This window comes from Chiroxiphia lanceolata, chromosome Z, assembly GCF_009829145.1.
Source record: "Chiroxiphia lanceolata isolate bChiLan1 chromosome Z, bChiLan1.pri, whole genome shotgun sequence".
In the NCBI taxonomy this organism is placed as follows: domain Eukaryota; kingdom Metazoa; phylum Chordata; class Aves; order Passeriformes; family Pipridae; genus Chiroxiphia; species Chiroxiphia lanceolata.
This window is the reverse complement of record NC_045671.1, coordinates 61,377,342-61,399,443: the sequence shown is the minus strand read 5'-3', so window position 1 is coordinate 61,399,443 and position 22,102 is coordinate 61,377,342. Positions and strand designations below refer to the sequence as shown.

Genomic DNA, 22,102 nt, shown 5'->3' with positions numbered 1-22,102 from the left:
TTTATATAATGGTCAGGCCTTTCTGTAAGGATCTTTTTATTCCCTTGAAGTCTAATTGCATAAAACATTGTCTTGATACCTGACCACCATCAACTTTTTTGAGTTTATTCTCCCTTCACCCGTGCTAGCTTTCAAATAAGGAGACAGCTAATGTTGAACCTTAGCTACTGACAGTGTTTGTTGTTTGGTTTTTTCCTTCTTAATTTTATTTGGTTGTTTTTTTTAACATCAGGTAAGAGGGGAAACAGGCAGGAGAAAACAATTCCTCAGGATGCACAACACAGTGTGTTGCAGAGTTAGTTGTAGAACTGAGGTCTTGCTGTTTTAGCTTTTGGAAGACATGCAAGCTAATTGAGGTCTGGTTTTCAGAGCAGATCCTCTTCTGAGGAGGGTAAGACAAATGGAGAAATGTCTGTGGATTTTTCTCTTCTTTTTCCTTTTTAAAAAAAGAAGGAAGTTCTGCTTCCACATGAATACTTGACTCCAGTGCACTAGTTTGTCACTTTTGATAGGGAATCTACTCTGTGCACTAGAACAAACACTTTGACACTGAGGAGAAAAGACATTATTAATGGGCCACTGAGTTTGGAGCAGAGGTGAGAAGTAGATGGTATTTTGCTATGTTTGGATTCAGCCTCACTGAGGCTGTGCAAACCTGCTGCTATGTGTTGGAAGTGCAAAGCTGTGCAGAGTGAGAAAGAGCGTTCTGTAGGGTTTACTTCCACTGTCTTCTAGTTATGGTCCCTCTAGACTTGTATCATGAGGGTATCTTCCTTACACTGTGGTGTTGGCTGTTCTTGCTGTGGTCTACCTTGAGGCTGGCAGCTATCTGATAAGAATCCTGACTCACAGCACTGGTTTCTTTCCTAGCAGTCCAAAACCTTTCATATCCCACTTACCCTCAGACTGCCTTGTCCTTTTCGAGACGTCTCTGACTACTTGATACTGTACATGTGGCCAGCTACCTGTAATTTTCTCAGCTTTTCTTCTTGGAAACTATGGATACCTTGCATTTGCCTCTAGACAGCTCACAGCTGATGTGAGCTTCAAGGCTGTTTTACAAGTAGTATATCAAGCAGCTATCAGAGCTGATGTGGAATACCAGGCTTGCAGTGAGTGCATGGCTTGAATGTGATAGTTCATGGAGAGGGACGTTAAAACTCCTACTGCCAACTTTTGGTTACTAACTGAAAACTCTTGCTTGCATGCTCATCTGCTTCCTTGCTACCACCCTGGTGAATTCCTGGACTTCTTATTAGCACCTGATCGAGTATAAACACTCTATGTGTTTGCTGTTACTTAGCACTCATTTTGAAAGGGAACCTGGCATCTCTCCAACTCCAGAAAATTTACTGAGAGTCTGAAGCTCTACTTCCAGCCTCCTTGGTTGCTATTTTATAATTATTGCTGTTAACTTTATCCACCTACAGATGAAACCAGTTTGCAGTATAATCTGAAAACTTAAAATAGATCTGCCTAAGCTTCTACAAACCTCTTCCTTCTCTGACTAGATGAGAACTTAAACCATGTATTGTTCTTAAAGGAAGCTAGATGTGAATTCTCAGTTTTGGGAGAGACTGAAGACTACAGAAGGTCAAACTGAAGTTGGTGAACTTGTGAAACAATGCCAGTATGGATGGGTTAATCTCTGTTTGAATCTACAGGAATGCAAAACTGGCAGTCACAGAGAAGTTGAGTCTGGAATGCATATCTTCTAGTCCAACCTCCTGGCTCTTAACTCAGGTAGAGCAGGCTGCTTAGGATGCTGTGAAATTGTCTTTTGAACATCTCTCTGGGCACCCTGTTCCTGCATCCAGTCATCTACAGTGTAAAATATTTTTCTCACATCCAAGTGAAACTCCCAGTATTTCAGTTTATGCCCATTGTCTGCTGTTCTGTTGTTGAATCCACTGAATAGAGTATACCACCTCCTTCTGTACACCCATCAGGTATTTATCCATATTGGTAAGATCCCCTGAGCATTATTCTCTCCAAGCTGTTAGTCTTCTTTGCCTTGAGGCATATTATTGGCTCTTGGTCAACTTCTTCATCAGTGTCTGTGGTTTTTGTTTGTTTTTTTTTTTTTTCATTCTGCCAAGCTGCTTTTCAATGAGTCAGCCTCCAGCACATACTGCTATATGGGGTTGTTCCTGCCAAGTGCAGAACTTTTCATTTCCTCGTGTTGAATTTCATGAGGTACCCAACAGCCCATTTCTCCAGCCTCTTGAGGTCCCTCTGAACGATGCACAAACATCTGGTGTATCAAGCACTGACACAGTTTTGTACTCTCAGTACACTTGCTGAGGCCTGTTCCATCATTTAGGTAGTTAATGAAGGTGTTAAAACGATAGTGGCCCTAGTACTGCCTGCTGGCGTATTCCAACAATGACTGCCCACCAGTTGGAACTTGTGGGATCACAACCCTTTCAGCCCAGCAGTTCAACTAGTTTACAGTCCCCTTTGCTGTACATCTGTCTACCTTGTGCATCACCAGCTTGTCTAGGAGGATGTTGTTAAAAGCCTTCTTAAAGCTGAGATGAAGCACGTTAAAGCTCTCCCTTTGTGTACCAGCCCAGTGATACCTTTATAGCAGGTGTTGGGTTGGTTGGGCATGACTTCCCCTAAGTCCGTGCTGACTTCTCATCGCCATGTCCTTCGTGTGTTTGGAAGTGGTTTCTAATATTTGCTTGATTGCCTTTCCAGGGATTGAGGTGAGGTTGACTGTCCTGTAGTTCCCTGTAACTGCCTTTATGAAGACAGGAGTGAATCATGTTTCTTAGGCCAAGAAGCTTTTAGGTACAAGCCACATGCTTCCTAAGTGGGCCATTGGCTCTCAAAGGCTGAGCTTAGTTGCCATCTTGTTTAAGGGAACTCTATCTCTTCTCCTGTTGCACAGTGTGCCTGCATGTCTGGTAGCTCTTTTCTAGTCTCCTGGTTAAAAGAACTTATTTAAAGCTTGCATGGCTTTCAGCATGCCATCAGTACTTTATTCACAGTCGAGCTGCTGGCTGAATCCATTTTCCCTTCTTTCATAGTAGCAGTAACTGGAACTGCTTTTTGTAGCTATTTCATCTCTCAAACCTGTAATACCACTTGGATAGCTTAAAACCACAGTATTTTACTTCTAGAAAGAAAAAAGTAGAAAAGGTAGAGTGCTTTTCTCCTTTTTTATTTGTAGCCGCTCTGGAGCTTAATGGGGTAGAAGTGTGTTATAGCAGCACACTGGTGGGCCTGCTTACAGTTGCCTTCACTTGCAGAAATGAATAAGGGTGTTTTAATGGTACCTTACAACATGGGTGCTCTAGTAGTACTGTAAAACTTGGTGGACTCTTTATAAAACATAACTTCCTGGTGAATTTCTCTGGAATTGGCAATTTTCTTCTGAGCAAGATGAAGGATAGCTAACGAGTTGGGACAAACACTTGCATCAGCATAACTGTCCTAGTACCATTACTTTTTTAATATCTCCTTCTGGTAAAGCTAAGCATAGCTTCTACTGTATAATAGTATTATTACTTTGTGGGTCTTACTTCAATTTAATGGAGGGAAGGGTGTATGCTTTGAGGTTGAATTCAGTGTTGCACAGCCTTCATAATCTTTTCAACAGGATTGCTTCATACATAATGAGACAGAGTATTGGAAACAGATATTCAAAGCATACATGGAGGAACTTGGTTCTTCAGATGGGTTTCAGAAGGATGAGTCTTGGCAATAACTTGTCAGCCATGGCGGAAAAAGTTATGCTTGGTGGTCGGAAAGAATCCTCTGGGCTGCCTGTGCTACAGTGCTTCCAATTTATCCAAGTAGCTGAATGCTTTCTGAACTCCTTCAGGAGTTGAAAGGGATAACTGGATTGATAAAGTAAGTTCTCTTACTACAGTTGCGTGGGCACTTCCTTCTTCTATCAGTGCCTCTGGCAGCATGTCCCTGTAATTAATGGTGGGAGAGGCAGAGAATAAAAGAATGAAAGTTTCCTATTGACGCACTGATCTGGGAGAATCAGTTCCTAGATTAATGTGCAGACTATTGTCTTGGTGTTTTCTAGCATTGTGGTCTACTCTTGCGGTGTCTTAAACAGATGGTCTGGCTGTCATATGACCCAGTCTGCTCCTTATCTGAGTGGAGAGACTGGTCTCTCTAAATCAGGAGACAAACAGAGCTCTTACAGCGCAGTGGGACTTAACTTAATGCTGCTATATGAAAATCTACTTGCAACACCTGAACTGCATCTTTGAGATTGTGACTTGCATGTGCTTTGAGTCTGCAGAAGACAATACATGGATTAAAAATGGCATTTGATCTTGTGTATGTCTCAGAAATAACTTCACTGAGGCTTGTTCTCTGCTGACCTTGAGCAAGACCTTAAATGCTGAGCTTTACTGACTTTAAGATGTGACTGACTCAACTGCCTGAGCCTGGGTTGCAGTGCAGCTGAGACCCCCAAGTCCTGGAGGCTGGGCAAAACTGCTCCCATCACTAGGATGCAGTGGGAAAGAAAGCTCCAAACTCTACCTTGTAGCTGGTGGCATCTGGAACCGTGAATTAAAATCTATGAATTAGTAAATTATTGAAAAACTGTGTGGAGCACTTCCAGTTACTCAGGACAATAACTGACAGCAACTGACTAGCAATATTGCAGGGACCAACTGAAGATGGGAAAACAAATCCAGTGAGCTGCAACTATTTTAGTGAGTTAGCGTTTCCAATATCAGACCAATTTAAATGACCTTTAAAAAGGGCAAGAAGGAGGACCCGGAGAACTACATTTTTGTCTTATAGTCACATTCAGAGCTTCTACACTACTGCTTCTGTGAAGCAGTGAGCAATGGGTGAGATATTACAAGTGGTGGTGTCTATAACCCTTGAAGACACATTTCTGCTGGACTCAGTTTTGTAGCTTTAGGTGTCTTGGTTGAAGACAACTACTACAGAAGCATGTGGGAGCAGAGACATTGCAGAAATGTGTAGTACTTTAGTTTGGAGGAAAATGTGCAAAATGTAAAATGTAAACTTGCTTCTTTGTTATACTTCAAATTACAGAGAGCAGACTCTACTGTAAGAGTGACAACCTCTGCTTGCCTTAGAGTGGTCAGTAATATTACTTGTGCAGTGGTCTATAGTGTTGTCAGTGATGGGATGGCTTACAGCACTGAAGGACATGCTTTTATCCGTATTATGAGTCTGTGCTCTGACCTCATTCTGAATTTAAGTCTGAAAAAAACAAACTCTTTTAAACCACCCTGGTGCTGCATGTCTGTTGAGGTTTGCTAGTAACCTCTTAAACCAAAAAATGCTATCAAGGGATTAAGCTTCTCTCTGTCACATCTACCAGGAAATCTGTTATTATACTGATTCAATGCCCTGTCCTCATGGGCAAGTATTGCCTTATAGTGCTTGAATGAAACTTGTGTCTTTCTGAAGGTCCTCTTAGGGTATAAACCCCTATCTTAAACTTTGTCTGCATAATTTGCCTCACTTTTCCAGTAAGCTTGATGTAATGTGTTCCTTGAAAAGGAATACACTGCAAAGCAGCTTAAGGGCAGAGGAACCTCTTCCTTGTCAGTGCTGCAGATGGTGTCAGCAGCAGGCTCTCTCGGCTAACTCTGGTGAAAGCACTGACATCTGGGAATAGTAAGTGGTAGACTACCCCAGACAATACTGAAACCCGTGCTTTTCTGGGTAGAAGTAACACCTTTACTGTAGCTTTTCAGATGCTAGTACAAGGCAAATTGTGAGTGAAAATCTTGAATACTGCCAAGATTAAGCTGTGTTTTGGATTGTTGCCAAGAAAATCCCTGGAAATTTTTAATCGGTGCTGTTTATTGCCAGTGATCAGCTTGACCACTTCAGGATTTGTGTGCTGACTGGCCTGTTCCTGAGTATACTTCATTTGAAGCCATGTGTGCTAAATACCTGTGTATGCCTCAGTGGCTCTTATAAGCCTAGACCATTAAATAAAAGCAGTTTCTCTAGATAAATCAGTCTGTAGATCTCATGCCTTGTTTCTTCTGTCCATCGATCTCTAAAGATAGTTTCCATACTGTGAGAAAATACTGCATGACTGCTTTTTCTTAGTTGCTCTCCTTAAAGTAGGGAGTGAAACAGTCATACTGTGTGGGTTTTGGTTTAGGGGTTTTTTTTTTTCTTCCAGCAGATAAGCACTTTATGTTAGTGCTCTGGGAGCAAATGCCTTTCTGCTGGAAAATGCCTTGTATATCAGCAGTTATGATAGAGGGATATTGTTTAAATTGCACCTGCATAAACTATCCCTGAGAGCTTCTCCAAGAGCACACTCCTCCAGCTCTTCCAGATGTAAACTTAAACCCTTCTCTCTGAATATCTTTGCATCCTTTACTTGCACAGTGGTATCTTGTCAGTCTGACTTGCTCTCATGAAACCTCCATTGGTCTTGTCGGGAAATGTTAATGCAGCTCATCTGAAATAGTGATCATGAGGAGATCCACATTGTAGTGTATGCATATTCTTTCTTGTTTAAATGACATATTCACCAGGATGTATTCACGAGTAATTTCCAGTCCTCTGTCATCTCTTTCCCTCCTGCTGCTTCTCTCTGTTTCTCCCCAATTCTTTGCATCTTTTCACATAAAAAGAAAAGATAGTACTGTTTGTCCTCAAAAGGCTCTGAGCCAAACTGGCAGTTCGGTGAGATTGGTTACCTAGATAACTGATGAAACTAAGTCTGCTTCTGGAGGGTGAACAGAAGAAACTTCTGCATGGTATATCTTCAGAGCCTTAATGTAAAACTGTATATCTCTAGGAGAAAGCAGTTTAGTTTAGACAACCTTAATAAACTGTTCCATCTGCAATCAGATATAAAACTGGTTTCTTGGATTGGGAATGATACCCAGTCATACTATGGATTCAAATTTTCCTGCTCATGATCTGAAATCCTGGCTGCTGCTTTGCTATTTAGGAGGTCAGGACTCAGATTCTGAAAATGAAGCTTTAAACAAAATACTGGATGTGTTAGACTTGTTTGTTAACAGGGTGCTCTTTACCACATTAAAATAGGTTGTGATCTTTCTGTGCACACAGTTGCAGAACCGTTATAAGAAAAGGTAGATAGAGCGGAATTGGTGCCTGTTGCCTTCTACTGAGAACTGTAGAAAGAAGAAAAAACTTATAGCTCTGCTGAAAGATGCCAATCCAAGTCTGCCCAAATCTTAAACTCTCTTGCTTTCCATGAGGTCACAAGCAGTTTTGCACTATTTTCTACAGCTTAGACATAACTGAATTAATCTCGCTGGTCAATTGCCAGCCTGGCATTTTCTTTAGGAAGATAAAGCTTTCTGTAAGGACTCGGTTGCTTTGAAAGCAGATGTGGAAGCTAACTTTGAATCTGAGACTGTTTATTTCAAGAGAACTGTTCATCCTCTGGATGTGTTAAAGTACCTTTTGACATTTACCCCAGTAAGGGAGCTGTAAGATGTGGCAAGTGTGCAGTTACTCCTCACGCTTTCCTTCCTGTTCAAAGGATATGGAGAAGTACATGTCAGATTAATGAGAGTTAGTAAGTCAAAATTACGTCTTATACCTTTGTATTTTGCCTAAGTAATGTCTGCTGCAAATAACAGTCCATTTCATCTTCCAAATGCCTGGCCCCCAAAGGCTTTTGGCCTTTTATGCACAAAGTAGCACAGTAGCATGGCTTATTACTAATATTGAAGGACTTGTCTTAACTGCTGTAAAACATCTGTGAGATACCACTCATGTTCCTCATTTTTAGAGTCTAAACTGAACCACATTTAGTTTAGTGTGGTATTGCACAGTTCCCCTTCCAAACTAAGAAAAGACGACACCCTCTTAAGGACTGCAAGAAGGCAGACTTATAGCCAGACTCTGTGAACAGATAGTCTGATGTGGTACTTGACACCTTCGTGTGACACTTGTCTTTACCCTGCTGCACAGGAAGGCTGAAACTAAGCTGTATTGTAGCTGAGTCCCTAAAGGCTTCAGCAACAGAGTTAGGAGATTCAGGTCTTGCTGAAAATGCTGTTTTCCAGAATGCTTCTGTGCCCACATTCTGGCTCTGTTTAGCTTGACTGTAATGACTTACAGGAAAACGAACCACAAAGTAAAATAATCCATCCTATAAAACTTGGCTGTTGACCTCAGAAATGAGGTGAGAATCCCGTGACCTACATGAGAAGACTTGAAAAGTGCTTGTGTCAAGCACGTGGTGCCTCTGTGAAGCTTGATCCTGTGTTTCTCTGTCCAGCCAAAGTGCAAAGAAGCGCTATTCCAAGTATGATACCTGTATGAGCAAGAATGCTCCTAGGTTTTGAGTGGTATAAAACTGCATGCCATCATGATTAGTTTCTGCATTTTAAATTCTTATTTTTTTTCAGGGATCCTGAGGAGCCCGTCTCTAGGCAACTCTGACCTACAGAGCAGAAACAGTAGTTGAAATGATGAACACCAGAACAAAGTAAAGTCATCAGACTCATGGCTTGGCAGTATGCTGTGCTTGGACACCTATTTATAATATCCTGAGAGCAAATTGATCCAGTCTTTATCTAGTGGCTTTTTGGTTAGATGGGTAAAACACCAGTGGTACTGCTGGAACTTCTGAGGAGAGGCTTGGCCTTGTTAGATTTGGGGGCTTTCTGCCCAGCACTGCAGGGCTCACAAGCTTGGTGTGTAATACCCTCCAGGGCTAAGAGATGAAAATCTGGGCTCGAGTCCTCAGCAACCAGCATTGTTCTTACTCTGCTGACACATTTTCAGGTAAGAGAAGAGGAATTTCTTCCAATTTGAGCTTAGTCTGCATTGCGCTTAAAATAGCCTCAACCTAGCAATCTGATTCCAGATGATTTAATATAATGGAAAACACTGATCTCTTCTGAAAGTATCATCTTGTTCCTTGTGAGTACATCCACACAAAGTGTACTCCTTCCAATTACTGGAGAAGGGTATCAGGAGCCTGGTGTACATGTAACCACTTAGCCTTTCCTAGGAGGGTAGGTCTAGCCTTAGAAGTTGATTCTCACAGGTCTACAGTTCTTGTTGAGCTAAAACTCAGTATTGTCTTGTTTGTGAATCAGCACAGAAATGTGGTCCTTCTATCTGGGAATGAATAGGATTTTTGGAGTTCAACTGTGGGGATGTTGTGGTGTTTGGGTTTTTTTTTAAACCCTGTAGAACAGGATTTATCCTCCCTTCCCTTCCGCAGCATACTCCCTTCTCTGCAGTCTGTATCCCCACTTCAGTGCCTTAAAATAGCTGCCCAAGATGAAGTGCATGAGGCAGGGACATGCAATATCTCAAATTTACCTCAGATGTGTGAGGAAACAAAAGCGACTTCTAATAAACAATGTTTGATGCTGCTGCCTGATAGAGCATGAAACTGAACCTATATAAAGGGAAGCAAATGCCTTTTCTTCCCTTGGTCTCTGTCTAGCTGGTATTGAATAATAGTCTTGTGTAGACTGAGATTTCACTATACAGATGCTCAGTGAGATCTTCTAATAGGATACTATGCTGACAGTCACAAATGAGCTGATCTAGATGGTACTGGAGGATAGAAAAGTGCTTTTTCTTTCTATGCAGAGCTGACCTGTACAGGCCAGTGGAACAGAGCTCTGTACGCAAAAAGTACCTGCTTTCAAAACTCGCTGGGATAAGACAAGCACTGAATGTCTTATGAACACATCTGTGAAAGCCAAGTTAATGTAAGCTTTTATAGTGTCCTTGGGAATGTTTACATCTAAACTGCTTCAGTTTTTCAGTCACTGGCTGCCATTCTGCTGTGACTTACTCTTATGTACTGAAGGCATGGAGATAAGAGTGTTCCAGAAACCAGCTGCAGTTGTTGTGTGGAATTGTTGTCTCCATAAAATGACTCTGTTTGTGGTCATGTCTCTGGAAAATGAATGGCAAAAGCAATGGAACACCTCGAAACACAAGGAGAAAATGTACACTTCTGAAGTGAAACTGTGAGGTTCTAGGCCTGGCCCTAAGGTTGTTAAGTTAGGCAGGGATATTAGGGGTTAAGTGCACCGCTTGCCTCTAAACAGCAACATTTCTAAATGTCTGTTACTGTCATATAATACTTGTTGAATGGGAGCAATGGGCATGCAGCATCATATGGTTTCAGGCTAGCCCTTTCCAGAGATAAGCTTATGTGTGCTTGGAAGGCCTAGCTGAGCCACATCTGCTTCCTTTGTGGATTGCTGCTTAGAGAGCAAAACTGTCTGGTTAAGCTGTACACTTGCTAAGGCAGGATAGGTGAAAACATTGTTTGTGGAAGCTGCAGTATTCACTAGTTGCATATAACTCAGCAGGAAACTGTGTGGTATTCACTTGACAATACAATAATACCTATGGAATTTTAGACCTTTTTTTAGTCTTTAAGGCTTGAGTACTGGATGCTTTATCTGGCATATTACTCCATTGGGGGAGGCTGCCATCCAGAAGACTGGATACCAAACTCCTGAAGTTTTACTTTATGTCGATCCAAGCTGCTCTGTAAATGGAGTCTTGGAAAATCTCCTGGGAGAAGATGAGAACTGCTGGAAACTTTCCAAGGAATTTTAAGTCTCGCATACAGACTTCTAGTTTATAAAATTCAGTTGGATTTTATATTTGGATGAAGTGAGCTTTTTGATAGATTTAGTATCTGTTTCTGGGCAGGCTAACTGGTCAAGGTGTTTGGACATCATAAGACAACAAAATAATGGGAACAGCCTTATCAGAGAGCAGCCTGCATAGTTGGCAAGGCTCATGCATTTCCAACACAGGCAGTTAGTTCCTACTTGTCTGGCACTATAGGATACCAGACGTGCTGTTAGAATCTTTCTGATCTCATGTACCCATAAATTTGGATGTCTTGAGAGATTCTAGGAACTTCTAAGGAATGCATTAAAAGCCTGCCTTGTGGTGGTATTACAGTTGTGCACAAGAGCCTAGTACTTAACCTGAAGGTCTGAATGGCACACTATTTCTGCTGTAGGTTATGATCCAGGCCTTGGACCTTCACCTGACCTGCTTCAGCAGGTGACAAAGCTGTGAGACTGTCCTGGGGAGGAGACTGCCCTGAGGAAGTGAGGGACCAAGACTAAGGATCTTTGCTCTTTACTTTAGAAAAAGCTTTGAAGCTCGAGGAAATCTTTGTCGATGCTCTCTAAGAAGTGAAGAATGTCTTGACAAAACGTGTCCTCCATACCATCTGCCTGGCTACCAGAAGCAGCCTCCCTTTCTGTGTGCTGTATGACTGCTCAGATTTATGGCAGACTGACTGTACTGTGAGTAACAGGTGCCATGACAACAAGGCTTTGTAAGCACTGGGTGCCTGCTGTGACTTGGACTGCGCTGATCTCTGATAATGCAGATAGGTACTTAAAACAGTTGATGGGCAGCTGCTTGGTGCACTAAAGGTGAAGCTGGTGCTTAAGTCCTGGCGCTGAACTCAGACTCTGTTATATAAAACAGATAATACTAGCCAGTATTTCAGATGCTTAGGAGTATGATAGCTATACCAACAGGTAGAAACACAGGTGGTTGCAGATCTCCTTTCCCTCTCGGCGCTGCAGGACATACTTTTCTTTCTGTGGTAAAAGCAGACTAACACAGATGTTGCAGTCTTGCTTCTCCAACTGCAAAAAAAATCTGAATCCCGTGAAAGAAAGACAATGCTAATTAATATGACAAGGAGGTTTTCTGCTGATAGGATAACAGCTTGAGATATCTAAAGATTCCTGGATCTTCTGCTGTGACACTTCAAAGCCTACCTCTTTCTAGCATTAGCATCAGACTTCAGTCAACTGATCCTTCCTCCTTTTAAATGAGGGTTCAGCAGCCTTAAGTAATGTTCCTGGTGCACTTAGCTAGGAAGTTCCACCCATTAAGAAGGAGAGATAGTTAGCTCCTAACTTGGCCTTCATCTGCTGAAAACTAGCCAAGCAGCAGGGTATGATGCCAGCAGTGACTGTCAGGGAGAATCCTACTGTCCTGGATAAGGCAGTATAGCATGGTGTACACACCATCTGTCCTTTCCCCACCACCGCAGCTGGCACCTCTCCTGATCTGAACCACAGCTGGTATAGAAGCTTTACTTGATCTAGGTATGGAGTGTTTCATCCAAGGTAAAACTATCACAGCCTTTTGACCTGAGACATTCCATAGGACCCATGACTGCAAGAACACACTCAAGTACAATGAAGTGGATTCAAGCCTTCACAGGCTTCTGCGCTGCTTAAAATGTGCAAGACATGCTAGTGTGATATTGTTATCTCCTAACAAAATTGGTGAGGAAAGTTGCTAACTTCATGCAAGTACCTGCAAGCCCCATCTTTGGTCCTTCCTCCAGGTAGAGTAGAGTTTTTGTATTTTAAGTGGATTCCATCGTATTCTTTAAGCTCTCTTCTGGAAGAATTTTGTTACAAGCTTTTGGGATCTCCTGTGCAACCAGGCTTAAGCTGTTTCTGTAATTCGTTTCCATACTGGAAGCTTATAATTTGACTAGCTGCAGTTCTGGCACAACTTGTCATACGCTAATGCTTATTGCATATGGGCAATTATGAACTGTCTTTTCCTTTTGGAAACAGAAATGTGTGCAGCTACTGTGGTATCCCAGGGTTTGCTTTGCTTTTCAGTCTACTCAGCCAAATTCTCCTGTCTAGCTGAACTGCAGATTTTCTGAAGCCATCTCCTGTTGCTAATCTTATCCTGTCTTCTGCTTATTCTGTTTGTGTAACTTCAACAGCACTCCTTATCTGCAGAGGTGTCATACCATTACTTCTTCCTTATTGTACATGCTCCTGCTACACTGAGTCTGAGCCAGATTCTTATGTACCTTGAGCTCTCTACCTTGTGTCTGAGCTGGCCAGTGCTCATGCTCATGTGCCATGTTCATCCTGATCTTTTGCTCTCTTAGGAGAGCATTTGAGTGCCTACCTTCCTACTCTTGCTCCCTGTCAGTTAAATCTGAAATCTCTTATCTGTTGGCAGCGAACAGATTAGTTGAGAGAATGCATCTAAACTCTCTGTTAGTAGACAGTAGTTTAGATCACCCTTTCCCAAAATGTCTAGGCTAAAGCATTATTTTCTCTACTTCATAAAACAGCCCTCATGGTGAAGAGCAGCGCTGCCACACTTCTGCAGTACTGCAGCAGACAGATGGCTGTCTATGAAATCCTGGTAGTCCCATGATGGGTTTCTGACAGTGACTAGTAGGAACTTAGCTGTGTTCTTAGCCATTGTCAAAGGCAGACCTTTGTAAGTAGCTTTACCTTGAGGCTGTCACCTGTAGTTCTGAACCTTTGAAAAAAGGACTGATGAACAGAGAGGGTCTCACCCAAACATGATTACTTTGCAAGATTGCATGTTTTGTTTAGCCACTTGAAGACTGTGAGGCTGGGGCTAAGCACTAATTGTATACCTAAAACAATTCTAGTTACTGTGGTGCTTAGATGAAGTGATGTTTCTCTGTTTAGCAATAAGGGAAGTCACTCTGTGGATAAATCTATTCCTGTGCTACTAGTTAAAAGGTGCAAACAAAAATCCCCTCTTTTCTGAAGAGGAGAGGCGTGGATCTTTAGGACTTTTTAATACTGTTGTCAGGTGTTCCTGTCCTACGTGCTGTACAACTTGTCATATGCTGTCGGCTCCCTCTGCTACAAAACCAGAGCAGAGAACATGTGAAGTTGCTGTGATATTTATGCAAGTGGAGTAACCACTGTTACGGAGTAGTTGGTCTGTATTCCAGTGTGAGATTTGAAGGTGTGGAAATATATCAAGTTAGCTATAAGGCTGGTAGGGGGGGTTTTGTGTTTGGGGTTTTTTGGTGGGTTTGTTTGTTTGTTGGTCTTTCTTTTTTTTCCTTCCCTTTCTGCCCAGTCAGTTTCAAGGAATTGCTGACTTCCTAAACCTTTGTATGTTTCTTCCTAAAATACCCACTTGCTGGATCTTCTAGCATTTGTCTTCCTTAGGCAGAGGATGGGAATGAGGACCTCTTCCAGGAAAAAGTAGTGTTTTCATTAGAGCTCCAAACGGGAGGTGTGCCTAGATGCTGGTGCAGAAGGGTGTGATCAGTGACTGTCCTGTAGTGTGGTGATGGCAGTTCAGGCTCTGACTGCTGTCAGTGTGTTTGGATGTTAATGGACTAGATGGGAAGCCTCTGATGAAAGTTTGCACTCCTTCTTCTACTGTAGGAATCTCCAGAGGCAAATGCTGACTGCATTCCAGACAACTGAACTGTTGCCACTTTGCTTGAAGGCTGTCTTACAAGTAGGTCTCTTGATTTGCCTAGCTGACTTGTTTTCAGAGTCTAAGTTGGTTCAGTCTCACCAGGAGGTGTTGGTTCAGCAATATTTCTACTTCCTTATGAATAGAAAGCCAGTTGCACCATACTAAGGGGAGTTAATGGTGGTAATTTGCTTTCTCTTCGACTTGTAGAACAACTTAATGGTCAAAGTCCAGACCTTAGGGGATTGCTCAGGTATCTTGGAAAAGGGTGATCCTTGGAGCTGCTGAGGTAAATACCCTTGTAATATATCGGTGAAACTTGACAGTGACATCTTTGAAAATACTGTGCTTTCCCTTGAATCTGTTAAACTTATTAAAAACTTCCTTTTTTTTCCTCTCTGTTACAGGACCTTAGTCTGCCTAATGGCACGCCTGTGGACACTTCTAGCCCAGCCTCCTCCTCATCTCTCCTTAACAGACTGCAGCTGGATGATGACTTGGATGTGGAAACTAGAGACCTCTTTGTTACTGTTGATGATCCCAAAAAACATGTGTGCACGATGGAGACGTATATCACATACAGGGTTACAACAAAGGTACAGAGCAACATTCTCCTTCCTAGTACTTTGTTTATTGTGGAATCATTTTAGGACCTGTTCTGGAAATTTATATCTTGTATTGTATTTTCTTATCCTAACTTACTGTCTTTTGGTACCTTGTGAATATGTTGAAGATGTGACTTCTCTTAGCAGAACAATTACTTCAGCATATGAAATTGCAAAAAAACTTTTAACGTGTCAGCTTAAATTTTTTTGTTTCTGAGTCCTAAATAGAACTGTTTGTAAACTTGCAAGGCCAGTTTCTTTCATTAACTTGAGAGTTTGTTCATTTAGTAATCTGACACCCATTTGGTTAGAGTTCCCTTAAGGGGAATGTGCCTTGTTGATTCACTGTTAATCATCTTGCTTTTCGTGTCTCTCCTTTTCTGAAATGCTTTAAGCTTGTTGCTTTAAGTGTTTACCACAATTCCTCTATCAGCCATTTAACTAAATCATAATCTTGATCCTCACCTGTAAACTGGCTTCCATGCAGTTCTGGTTCAGAAGGCTGTACAGCTGACAGTAAAACTGAAGTAGTTTAAGAACACTACTGCCTACCAAAAGAAATAAACTAGAGATTTTTTCAGCATCTGTTGCAGTTCAATCATTAATGAAATCTTGTTATATTAATAGGAAAAATGATCTGAAAAGTCCACTGCATTCACGACTTGAATCTTGATTTCTGTTGACTAGATCATTATCATCAGCTCGTAGGTGATGCTGACATCTGTTTTGGGCACTTGTAGTTACCTAAAGCAAAAAGTGTTCACTAACTTCACTAGTAATGTATTTGATCCACTTATCCAAAAAGATTAACATTCTTCTGGCCTACCTAGATGGCAGTATACACTGGAGAGAATATTTTCCTTTGAGATGAGGAAGCTTTCACAGGCCACAGATAACTTTTTTCAAAATGTTTACTCTGAAGTTCCATTTCCAGACAGCACGTGAGAAAATGTAGTTTCTCTAAAACAATAGCTACCTCTTGCTGCACACTTAACACAGTCCTGTCATTCATTCTTGCTCTAAGAGTCTTGCAAGAAACACTGTATCTTAACAACTAAAAATACTAAGTAGTATTGTGGGAAAATCTTCTTGGTTTTGGTTTTTTTTTAACTTGGAGCAACTTAGCCTTCAGCTACTACTTGATCAGAAGGAATGATGCATCTCACAAAATGAGATGCAGCTGTCCACAGGCAAATGGCTAAAATTGGCTGACATTGTTTCTCTCTTAAATTAAGAACTGACTATTTCATCAGTATAAAATATCTGTATATAGTGGCACCCAAATAATGTTCCTATGCTTCGAAACCTATGTTCAAGGGTTCTCTTCATTCTTAAAGCAGAATGAAGCCAGATTCTGGAGTGTGGCTAAGGTATTTACTGTGTTTAGGTCAGATGTATTACCCAGTAGTGTCTTTTTTTTTTTTACATTAAAAAAAATCATCCTGTACTTCTTGTTTTGCATATCTACCTACCCGTCTGTTAATATTTGTTTTATTTGGGATCTCACTGTAGCGCATAAATCTGCTATATCACAGCATTGCAATGCTATTATGAAACTGCACATGATTTATTCTTCTCAATCAGCATGAAATTCTCACCTCTTTGGTTTTGTTATTATTGTACACTGCTGGCTAATCTCTAAGGTCAGAACCTCTAGCACTATCTACCATTGTCTAGGAAGACTAGCAGTATTAATGGTCTAACTCATTCTTGCCCTTACAAACCAGGCTTCTTCGATGCCAAGCTAATTGCCCAATTAGACATTGCAGTTGAAAGTACTAATTAAACATGGCAAAAAAGCTGCACAGGAATAATTTGTAGAGGGTGATGACGTAGTGCCCCAACCCCTCCCTTGCAGCCTTGCAGGAAAGGGGTTCAGGACCTCTAAAGAGTCTCTTTCTGGTGCCTCTGAATGAGGAGGCAGGGATGGCTGTTCTGTTTTTCTTTCTCCACTGAAAAATGCTTCTGGAACCTCCAAGGTTTGGGTAAATAAAGGTCATAGAGTGAGTTATACTGAAGACTGAAAAGCAGCAGCTTGAGGTGCAAGAGGGGAAGCTGATGCTCTAATGTGTGCTTGTGACTGTGACAGGACACCAGCGTGCGGAAGAGTGAAGACTGACCACAGTCTTGTTTGTATTCATTGTAACAGCAAAAAAAAAGAGAAGTCTTGCAGTATGGCCCAGACTTTTCGTCTGTTGATAACCTTTGTCAGCAGGTGGTAGTGACTGAGGAAGGGACAAAACAGTGGCTTGCAGAGGAGCTGAGAAGAAAACTGAAGATTTTACTCGATTTTGCTTGTGTCCTTATTTTCACAGCTTCCTAGTAAGAGCCAGGTAGCACTCCCCAGCCTGTCTTCTGGACAAACACATTTAAAGAACGTAATTGGAATCCTCAGACTAACAAGGACAGTGATTCAGAACTGACTGTCTTGACACTTTCATATCCTGTTTTCTTCTTGCTAACAGCAGTTTCCTTATACAGGGAGACTAGTGAAACCAATAAAGGTGGGTGGAAATTGCACTGGAACTTAATTGGTCTTGATTGTGATGATTGAAGTGTCTTGGATGTTCTTGATGATTCATCCTTGTGTTCTTCTCATAGACTGCTGTGCATTCTAGGGGGATTTGGTTGAGTGCATCTTTGCGAGGAGGGAGGGGGGAAAGGAAGCTTGCCCTTGTGTAGTCACATCTCCTGAGGGAATCATAAGTAAGTGTACTTCTAACTTCACTTTCACTGTGCTTTCTAGGATGGCAAGGCCTTCTTCTGTGCCTTTTCCCATGGAGGTCTGAATAGCTGAGTGCCATTGCTCAGAGTCATGCAGTTGCTCCGCAGGCTTGAAGGGAGAGTCTTTCAAACCAATCAATATTAGAGTCTTGTTTTTGCTTTCCTGTCCTTTTTCTCATGTTTCCAGTGCACGCGTTGGTTAGATTACTTGGGCACATGAAACAGCCTGATTTCCTAGAGAGGAGCAGGTGAAGGGGATGGGTTCTCTTTTTCAAACAGGCTAAACTATTCAAGGCAAAAGAAATGCTGAAGTGCTAAGAAGACAAGCCTTGCTCCCTTCCACCCTCTGCCATTGTCCTGTTTTCTGGTTGAAGATTTTGCCCCAAACTTAAATAGTAACACGGAGGGGAATCTGCAATCAAGTCTAGTGAGTAAGAGACTAGAACCAGGGTACAAAAGTACTTTCATATAATCATCACAGAGTAGCTTTAGGTTTGGCTCCTAACTCCTTCCAGGAACGACAAGGATCTTGCACAAGATGGAGACCTGGTGATTGCCTTAATACTGCCTCAAGTCAAAACTGTTCCAGCAACAGAGGTAAAAGTGTCTGTAAGACTGCCTGCTTTCCAGCAAGTAAAACTGAGCCCAGAATGCTGCAGTGCTGACTTAGTGGAACTGTGCTGGAATCTTCAATAAATTCCTGAAAATGTCTTGCCCATTATTTTTTGGGAGGGTGAGGTCTGCCATATAAGTTTCTCAGCTTCCTTTGGCAGAGACGTATGTCCTTGTGACATGAGATTTATGAATCCAATCCCACTAAGGAAACAGGAGGAGTTTAACTGTGTCAAAAACATAGACATTTCACTTGCTGCCTGTTAAGGAAACTTCTCTGTCCGACTATTCAGGAGCCACTCTGGCAGTCACACTTGATCCACTTGAGCTGTAACCGAGGCCCCTTCCCATGTAGGCACTCCACACTCACGCAGTCAGACCAAGTTTTCCGTACCAGTTTGGCCCCAAGTTTCCCATAGCTGAATCTCAGACGTCTGGATCCTTAAAATAGTTTAATCATGGTGCAATAATAAAATAACAGTTCAAGCTGGTGCCTCTGAGGAGGGACCCAGAACTAAGGAACCCTGGTCTTTTATACCTTCACAGTCTACACATGTGAAATCCTCGGGTCAATGGCCCCTGCTGTGTCTCTATGTCTGGTCCCCTGGCTGGGCCACAGGTCCCCAGGCCCTTTGTTGTGTAAAGTTTGGTGCCAGTTCACAGCCTGTTGCCTGGCGCTCCTACCACTCAGAGCTCAGCCTGCAGCTGTGGCTGTAGCTGCACCTGGAGCTATTTGCACTGAATGTGTTCTTCAGCGTTGTCCCTGGATGGTGGCAAGACCCTCCTCCCTTTTGTGTGCAGTCTGGAAAAAATTACTTGTGCTAAACTAGTAACAGTTTGATCTGAGATCCAGATACTTTCAGCGTTAGTGAGGTTTCATTAAAACCTTAAAGGGCCTTTATGTTCTGCCCAAATAATCTTTGAAAAGCTTATTTACTGTCTAGATTTGACAGTCTGTACAGTAAAAACTTGAAATTATGGTGTTGCTGTATTTTTGTCTACCTCCCTCTGAGGAATAGAACTGGATATATGGAAAACTTTGCAGTTCTGCTTGTGAAGTAGAGGCAGTAGGACCAGTTTGCTAGAGGTACACAGTAACTAATGTAAAGTTTGTGCACTGGAACTTACCCTGCTTTCCTACTCCTAGAGAGTACCTCTACAGATTTCCTGAACTGTTAGCAGAATACTGGTTAATAAGGTTCTCAGTGCTAACAGATGGGAGACTTTACCTTCATCCTCATACTACACGATAAGATACTGCAGTGTGTAGTCATTCTCATTCTCGTCCATTCACTGTCAGGTCTCTTTTAAGAGGCTTTTGGGCAGTGACTGCCAGTTCACAAAAGCTATCCCTTCTTCTAAATAATTACTCTCCCCTCCTCCCCCCCTTTTTTTTTTCATTTCAGGTTGCAGGGCAAAGGTACAGCTGCCCAATTAACAGAATAATGCAGTGAACTCCACTGGCTGATGAGGGCTGTCTGTATGTGCATGAATTATCTTGTTTCACCCTAATGCCATTCACTCTGTTACTCAAAACAAGTGAAAGTGATTCATATGAAGTCTTAGAAGTTTAATTTCTAGTGTGGCACTCTAACACATTAATAAATAAGCTGGTGTTACGCTGAGGGGTGGCTGAGTAAAACACAAATCTGCAGTGGATATCTACATCTTGGTAGCCCCTCATCACAAACACAACTGCTCCATTGGTGAGCATTTGTTATGTTAGTCCAAGGACTAACCTGAATATCGCTTAACCATAGCTAGTAGGTCAAAGGAGGGAGGAGCTTATCCTGATTTCTTCTTTTCTGTCTCTTATGCCTTCCTCTTCTAGAAGGTAATAACATAGGTAATAACACATTAACATACTGTTTATAATGTACTAGAGCTACCGTGCTGTTACTAGTGTGTTAAGGCTGCCAACTTCCCCCTAGAAAGAGATTTCTGGTCTAGAACTCATACAGGATCTCAAGTGGTGATTGGTGGGAGTAAAGTACAGTAACCGGAGAGTTTGAGCTACTCAGAAAGCAAGTGAAGAGATGGATTGCATTTAAAATCTGCTACTTGACTTTCTGCAAATATGTGGCAGTTGCTCTCAGTCTGGAAGTAAATGCCAAGTGTCCGCTGGAATTTATCAGGCAATCGTAGTGGATAGGAGTAGCAAAACCAAGTGCTGGTCTCAAAGCTAATTCAAAGCTGCAGTTGCTAGTGTGTTCCCCAGAATGTGCTGGTTTTGGTGTCTCAGTGTAGACATGTAGTGTACAGACTATTCATTGCAAGATGGTCTTGATGCTGCAAGTAACTTAAGTATACCTATGTATGGGACATAACAATAAGGGCCATCTACATTCTGAGCAGGGCTATTGCTGCTAGGCTCTTCAGCAGATGCTCCCTAGTTGGTATGCAGTTTCCACGAGAGTGCTTTTGCGCTTACAGTATTTGCTGGGCAAGCAGCCCCACGCAGTCAGCCTTCCAGACTGTGGACTGCTCAAGGACTGCATAAAACACTTGCCAGCAGTTTCTCTGTGTGCTTACTTTTTTCCTCAAACTTATAATGGCAACTTTGACTTCTTGCCCTAAAGAATAAAACTTAAAAAGATTTATTTTAATGTACTAATGTATGTATTAATCAGGCATACACAAACTTAATGTAAACAGACTGGTTTCTTCCTCTTGGAAACCAACAAAAATCGTCCTTCATCAAACCTCACAGTTGCTTATGTTCTAATCTTTTAGACTTGAAGGAGTGTGATAAGCCCATTGCTTGACATAGGGCAGTGGTGAAACGCTTTCTCATCTGTGGATAATTCACGTCGTAGAATAAACAAAGTCAATAAATGTCTTTGCTTTTAGGTCTTGATAGTTAAAGTAATCTTCTGGGCATGAATATTTCACACAGTCTTCCTTGCAATCTTGTAACTGCCAAGAGACTGATGTGGTTCTGTCTGCTCTATAGACTTCTCCCGTAAAGTTTATCTGAGCAGAACATGTAAAGAAGTACAACAAGATATTAACACATCAGCTCAAAGTAATAATTTTTCATATTGCTGGCATTTCCACTGCTTGAAAGTCCAGAGGATCTTTCTCTTATGCTGGCTGCACAATTTTGGGGATGAAGACCCCCTGCAAGGCTTGTCTGGCTTCACCCTTGCTGGGGGTGGCTGTACTGCATTTGCTGCTAAGGTCTGAAGTGAGAGGTTTGGTGTACACTAAGTGTATTCTGTTCTTTTCCAGACTACACGAGCAGAGTTTGATTTGCCAGAGTATTCTGTCCGTCGGCGGTACCAAGACTTCGACTGGTTGAGAAACAAGCTGGAGGAGTCTCAACCAACGCATCTCATTCCCGTAGGTAGTAAGCAAGAGTCTGCTATTAAGGACAGTTCTACATTTGTCTTCCAAGGGTGATATTTGGATGATTTGTCTCTAGATTTTAAAAACAGTACTTCATTCTCTTTGAGTATTTAGATTTAAATATGGTACTTTATTGTCTTACACTGGAGTGGGAAGAGCTTCCCATTCTTGACTGATTATGAAGCTTAGGACTTTTCTGGGGTGGCACACCTGAGAGGTGAGCTTTGGCAGCCTCCTGTAGGGCAATATGTGTGGTAACTAAATTTTTTGTGACATAAATGGAATGCACTTCATCTGTTTGCTCAGTTTTTACTTCTATATTTCAGAGCAGCTGAGGATTATGAAAAGTCACACAGGTACTTCACGTTCTTAGTTGGTTTTCAAGATGGCCTTTTGAGCTGGTTTTACAGAGCAATTTAAAACTATTTATGCTAGCACTTAATAGAGCTGACATTTGATAGCACAGATTTAGAAACCTCAGCCTCTGGCTTGGTAGCTATTGCATGCTTTCAGTAGGCAGAAGTTTATTAATGCGATTAGCTAAACTACTGCACCCCTTTTTGCCGAAACCGGCAATCTGACCACCTTATTTGATGTGAGGAGGTGGT

The 22,102-nt window shown here is 41.9% G+C and overlaps 1 protein-coding gene across 3 annotated transcripts in view; it reads left to right on the top strand.

Moving 5' to 3' along the window:
• SNX30 (sorting nexin family member 30) overlaps positions 1-22,102 on the top strand; it is a 64,183-nt gene that overhangs the window by 3,682 nt on the left and 38,399 nt on the right. For 2 of the 3 annotated variants that reach the window (XM_032674814.1, XM_032674815.1), the window contains exons 2-3: positions 14,613-14,801; positions 21,378-21,488. In XM_032674814.1, coding sequence (XP_032530705.1) covers positions 14,613-14,801; positions 21,378-21,488 — 300 coding nt within the window. Of the gene's footprint in view, positions 1-14,172; positions 14,248-14,612; positions 14,802-21,377; positions 21,489-22,102 lie in introns of those variants that run through there. The other variant, XM_032674817.1, reaches the window with a different exon arrangement.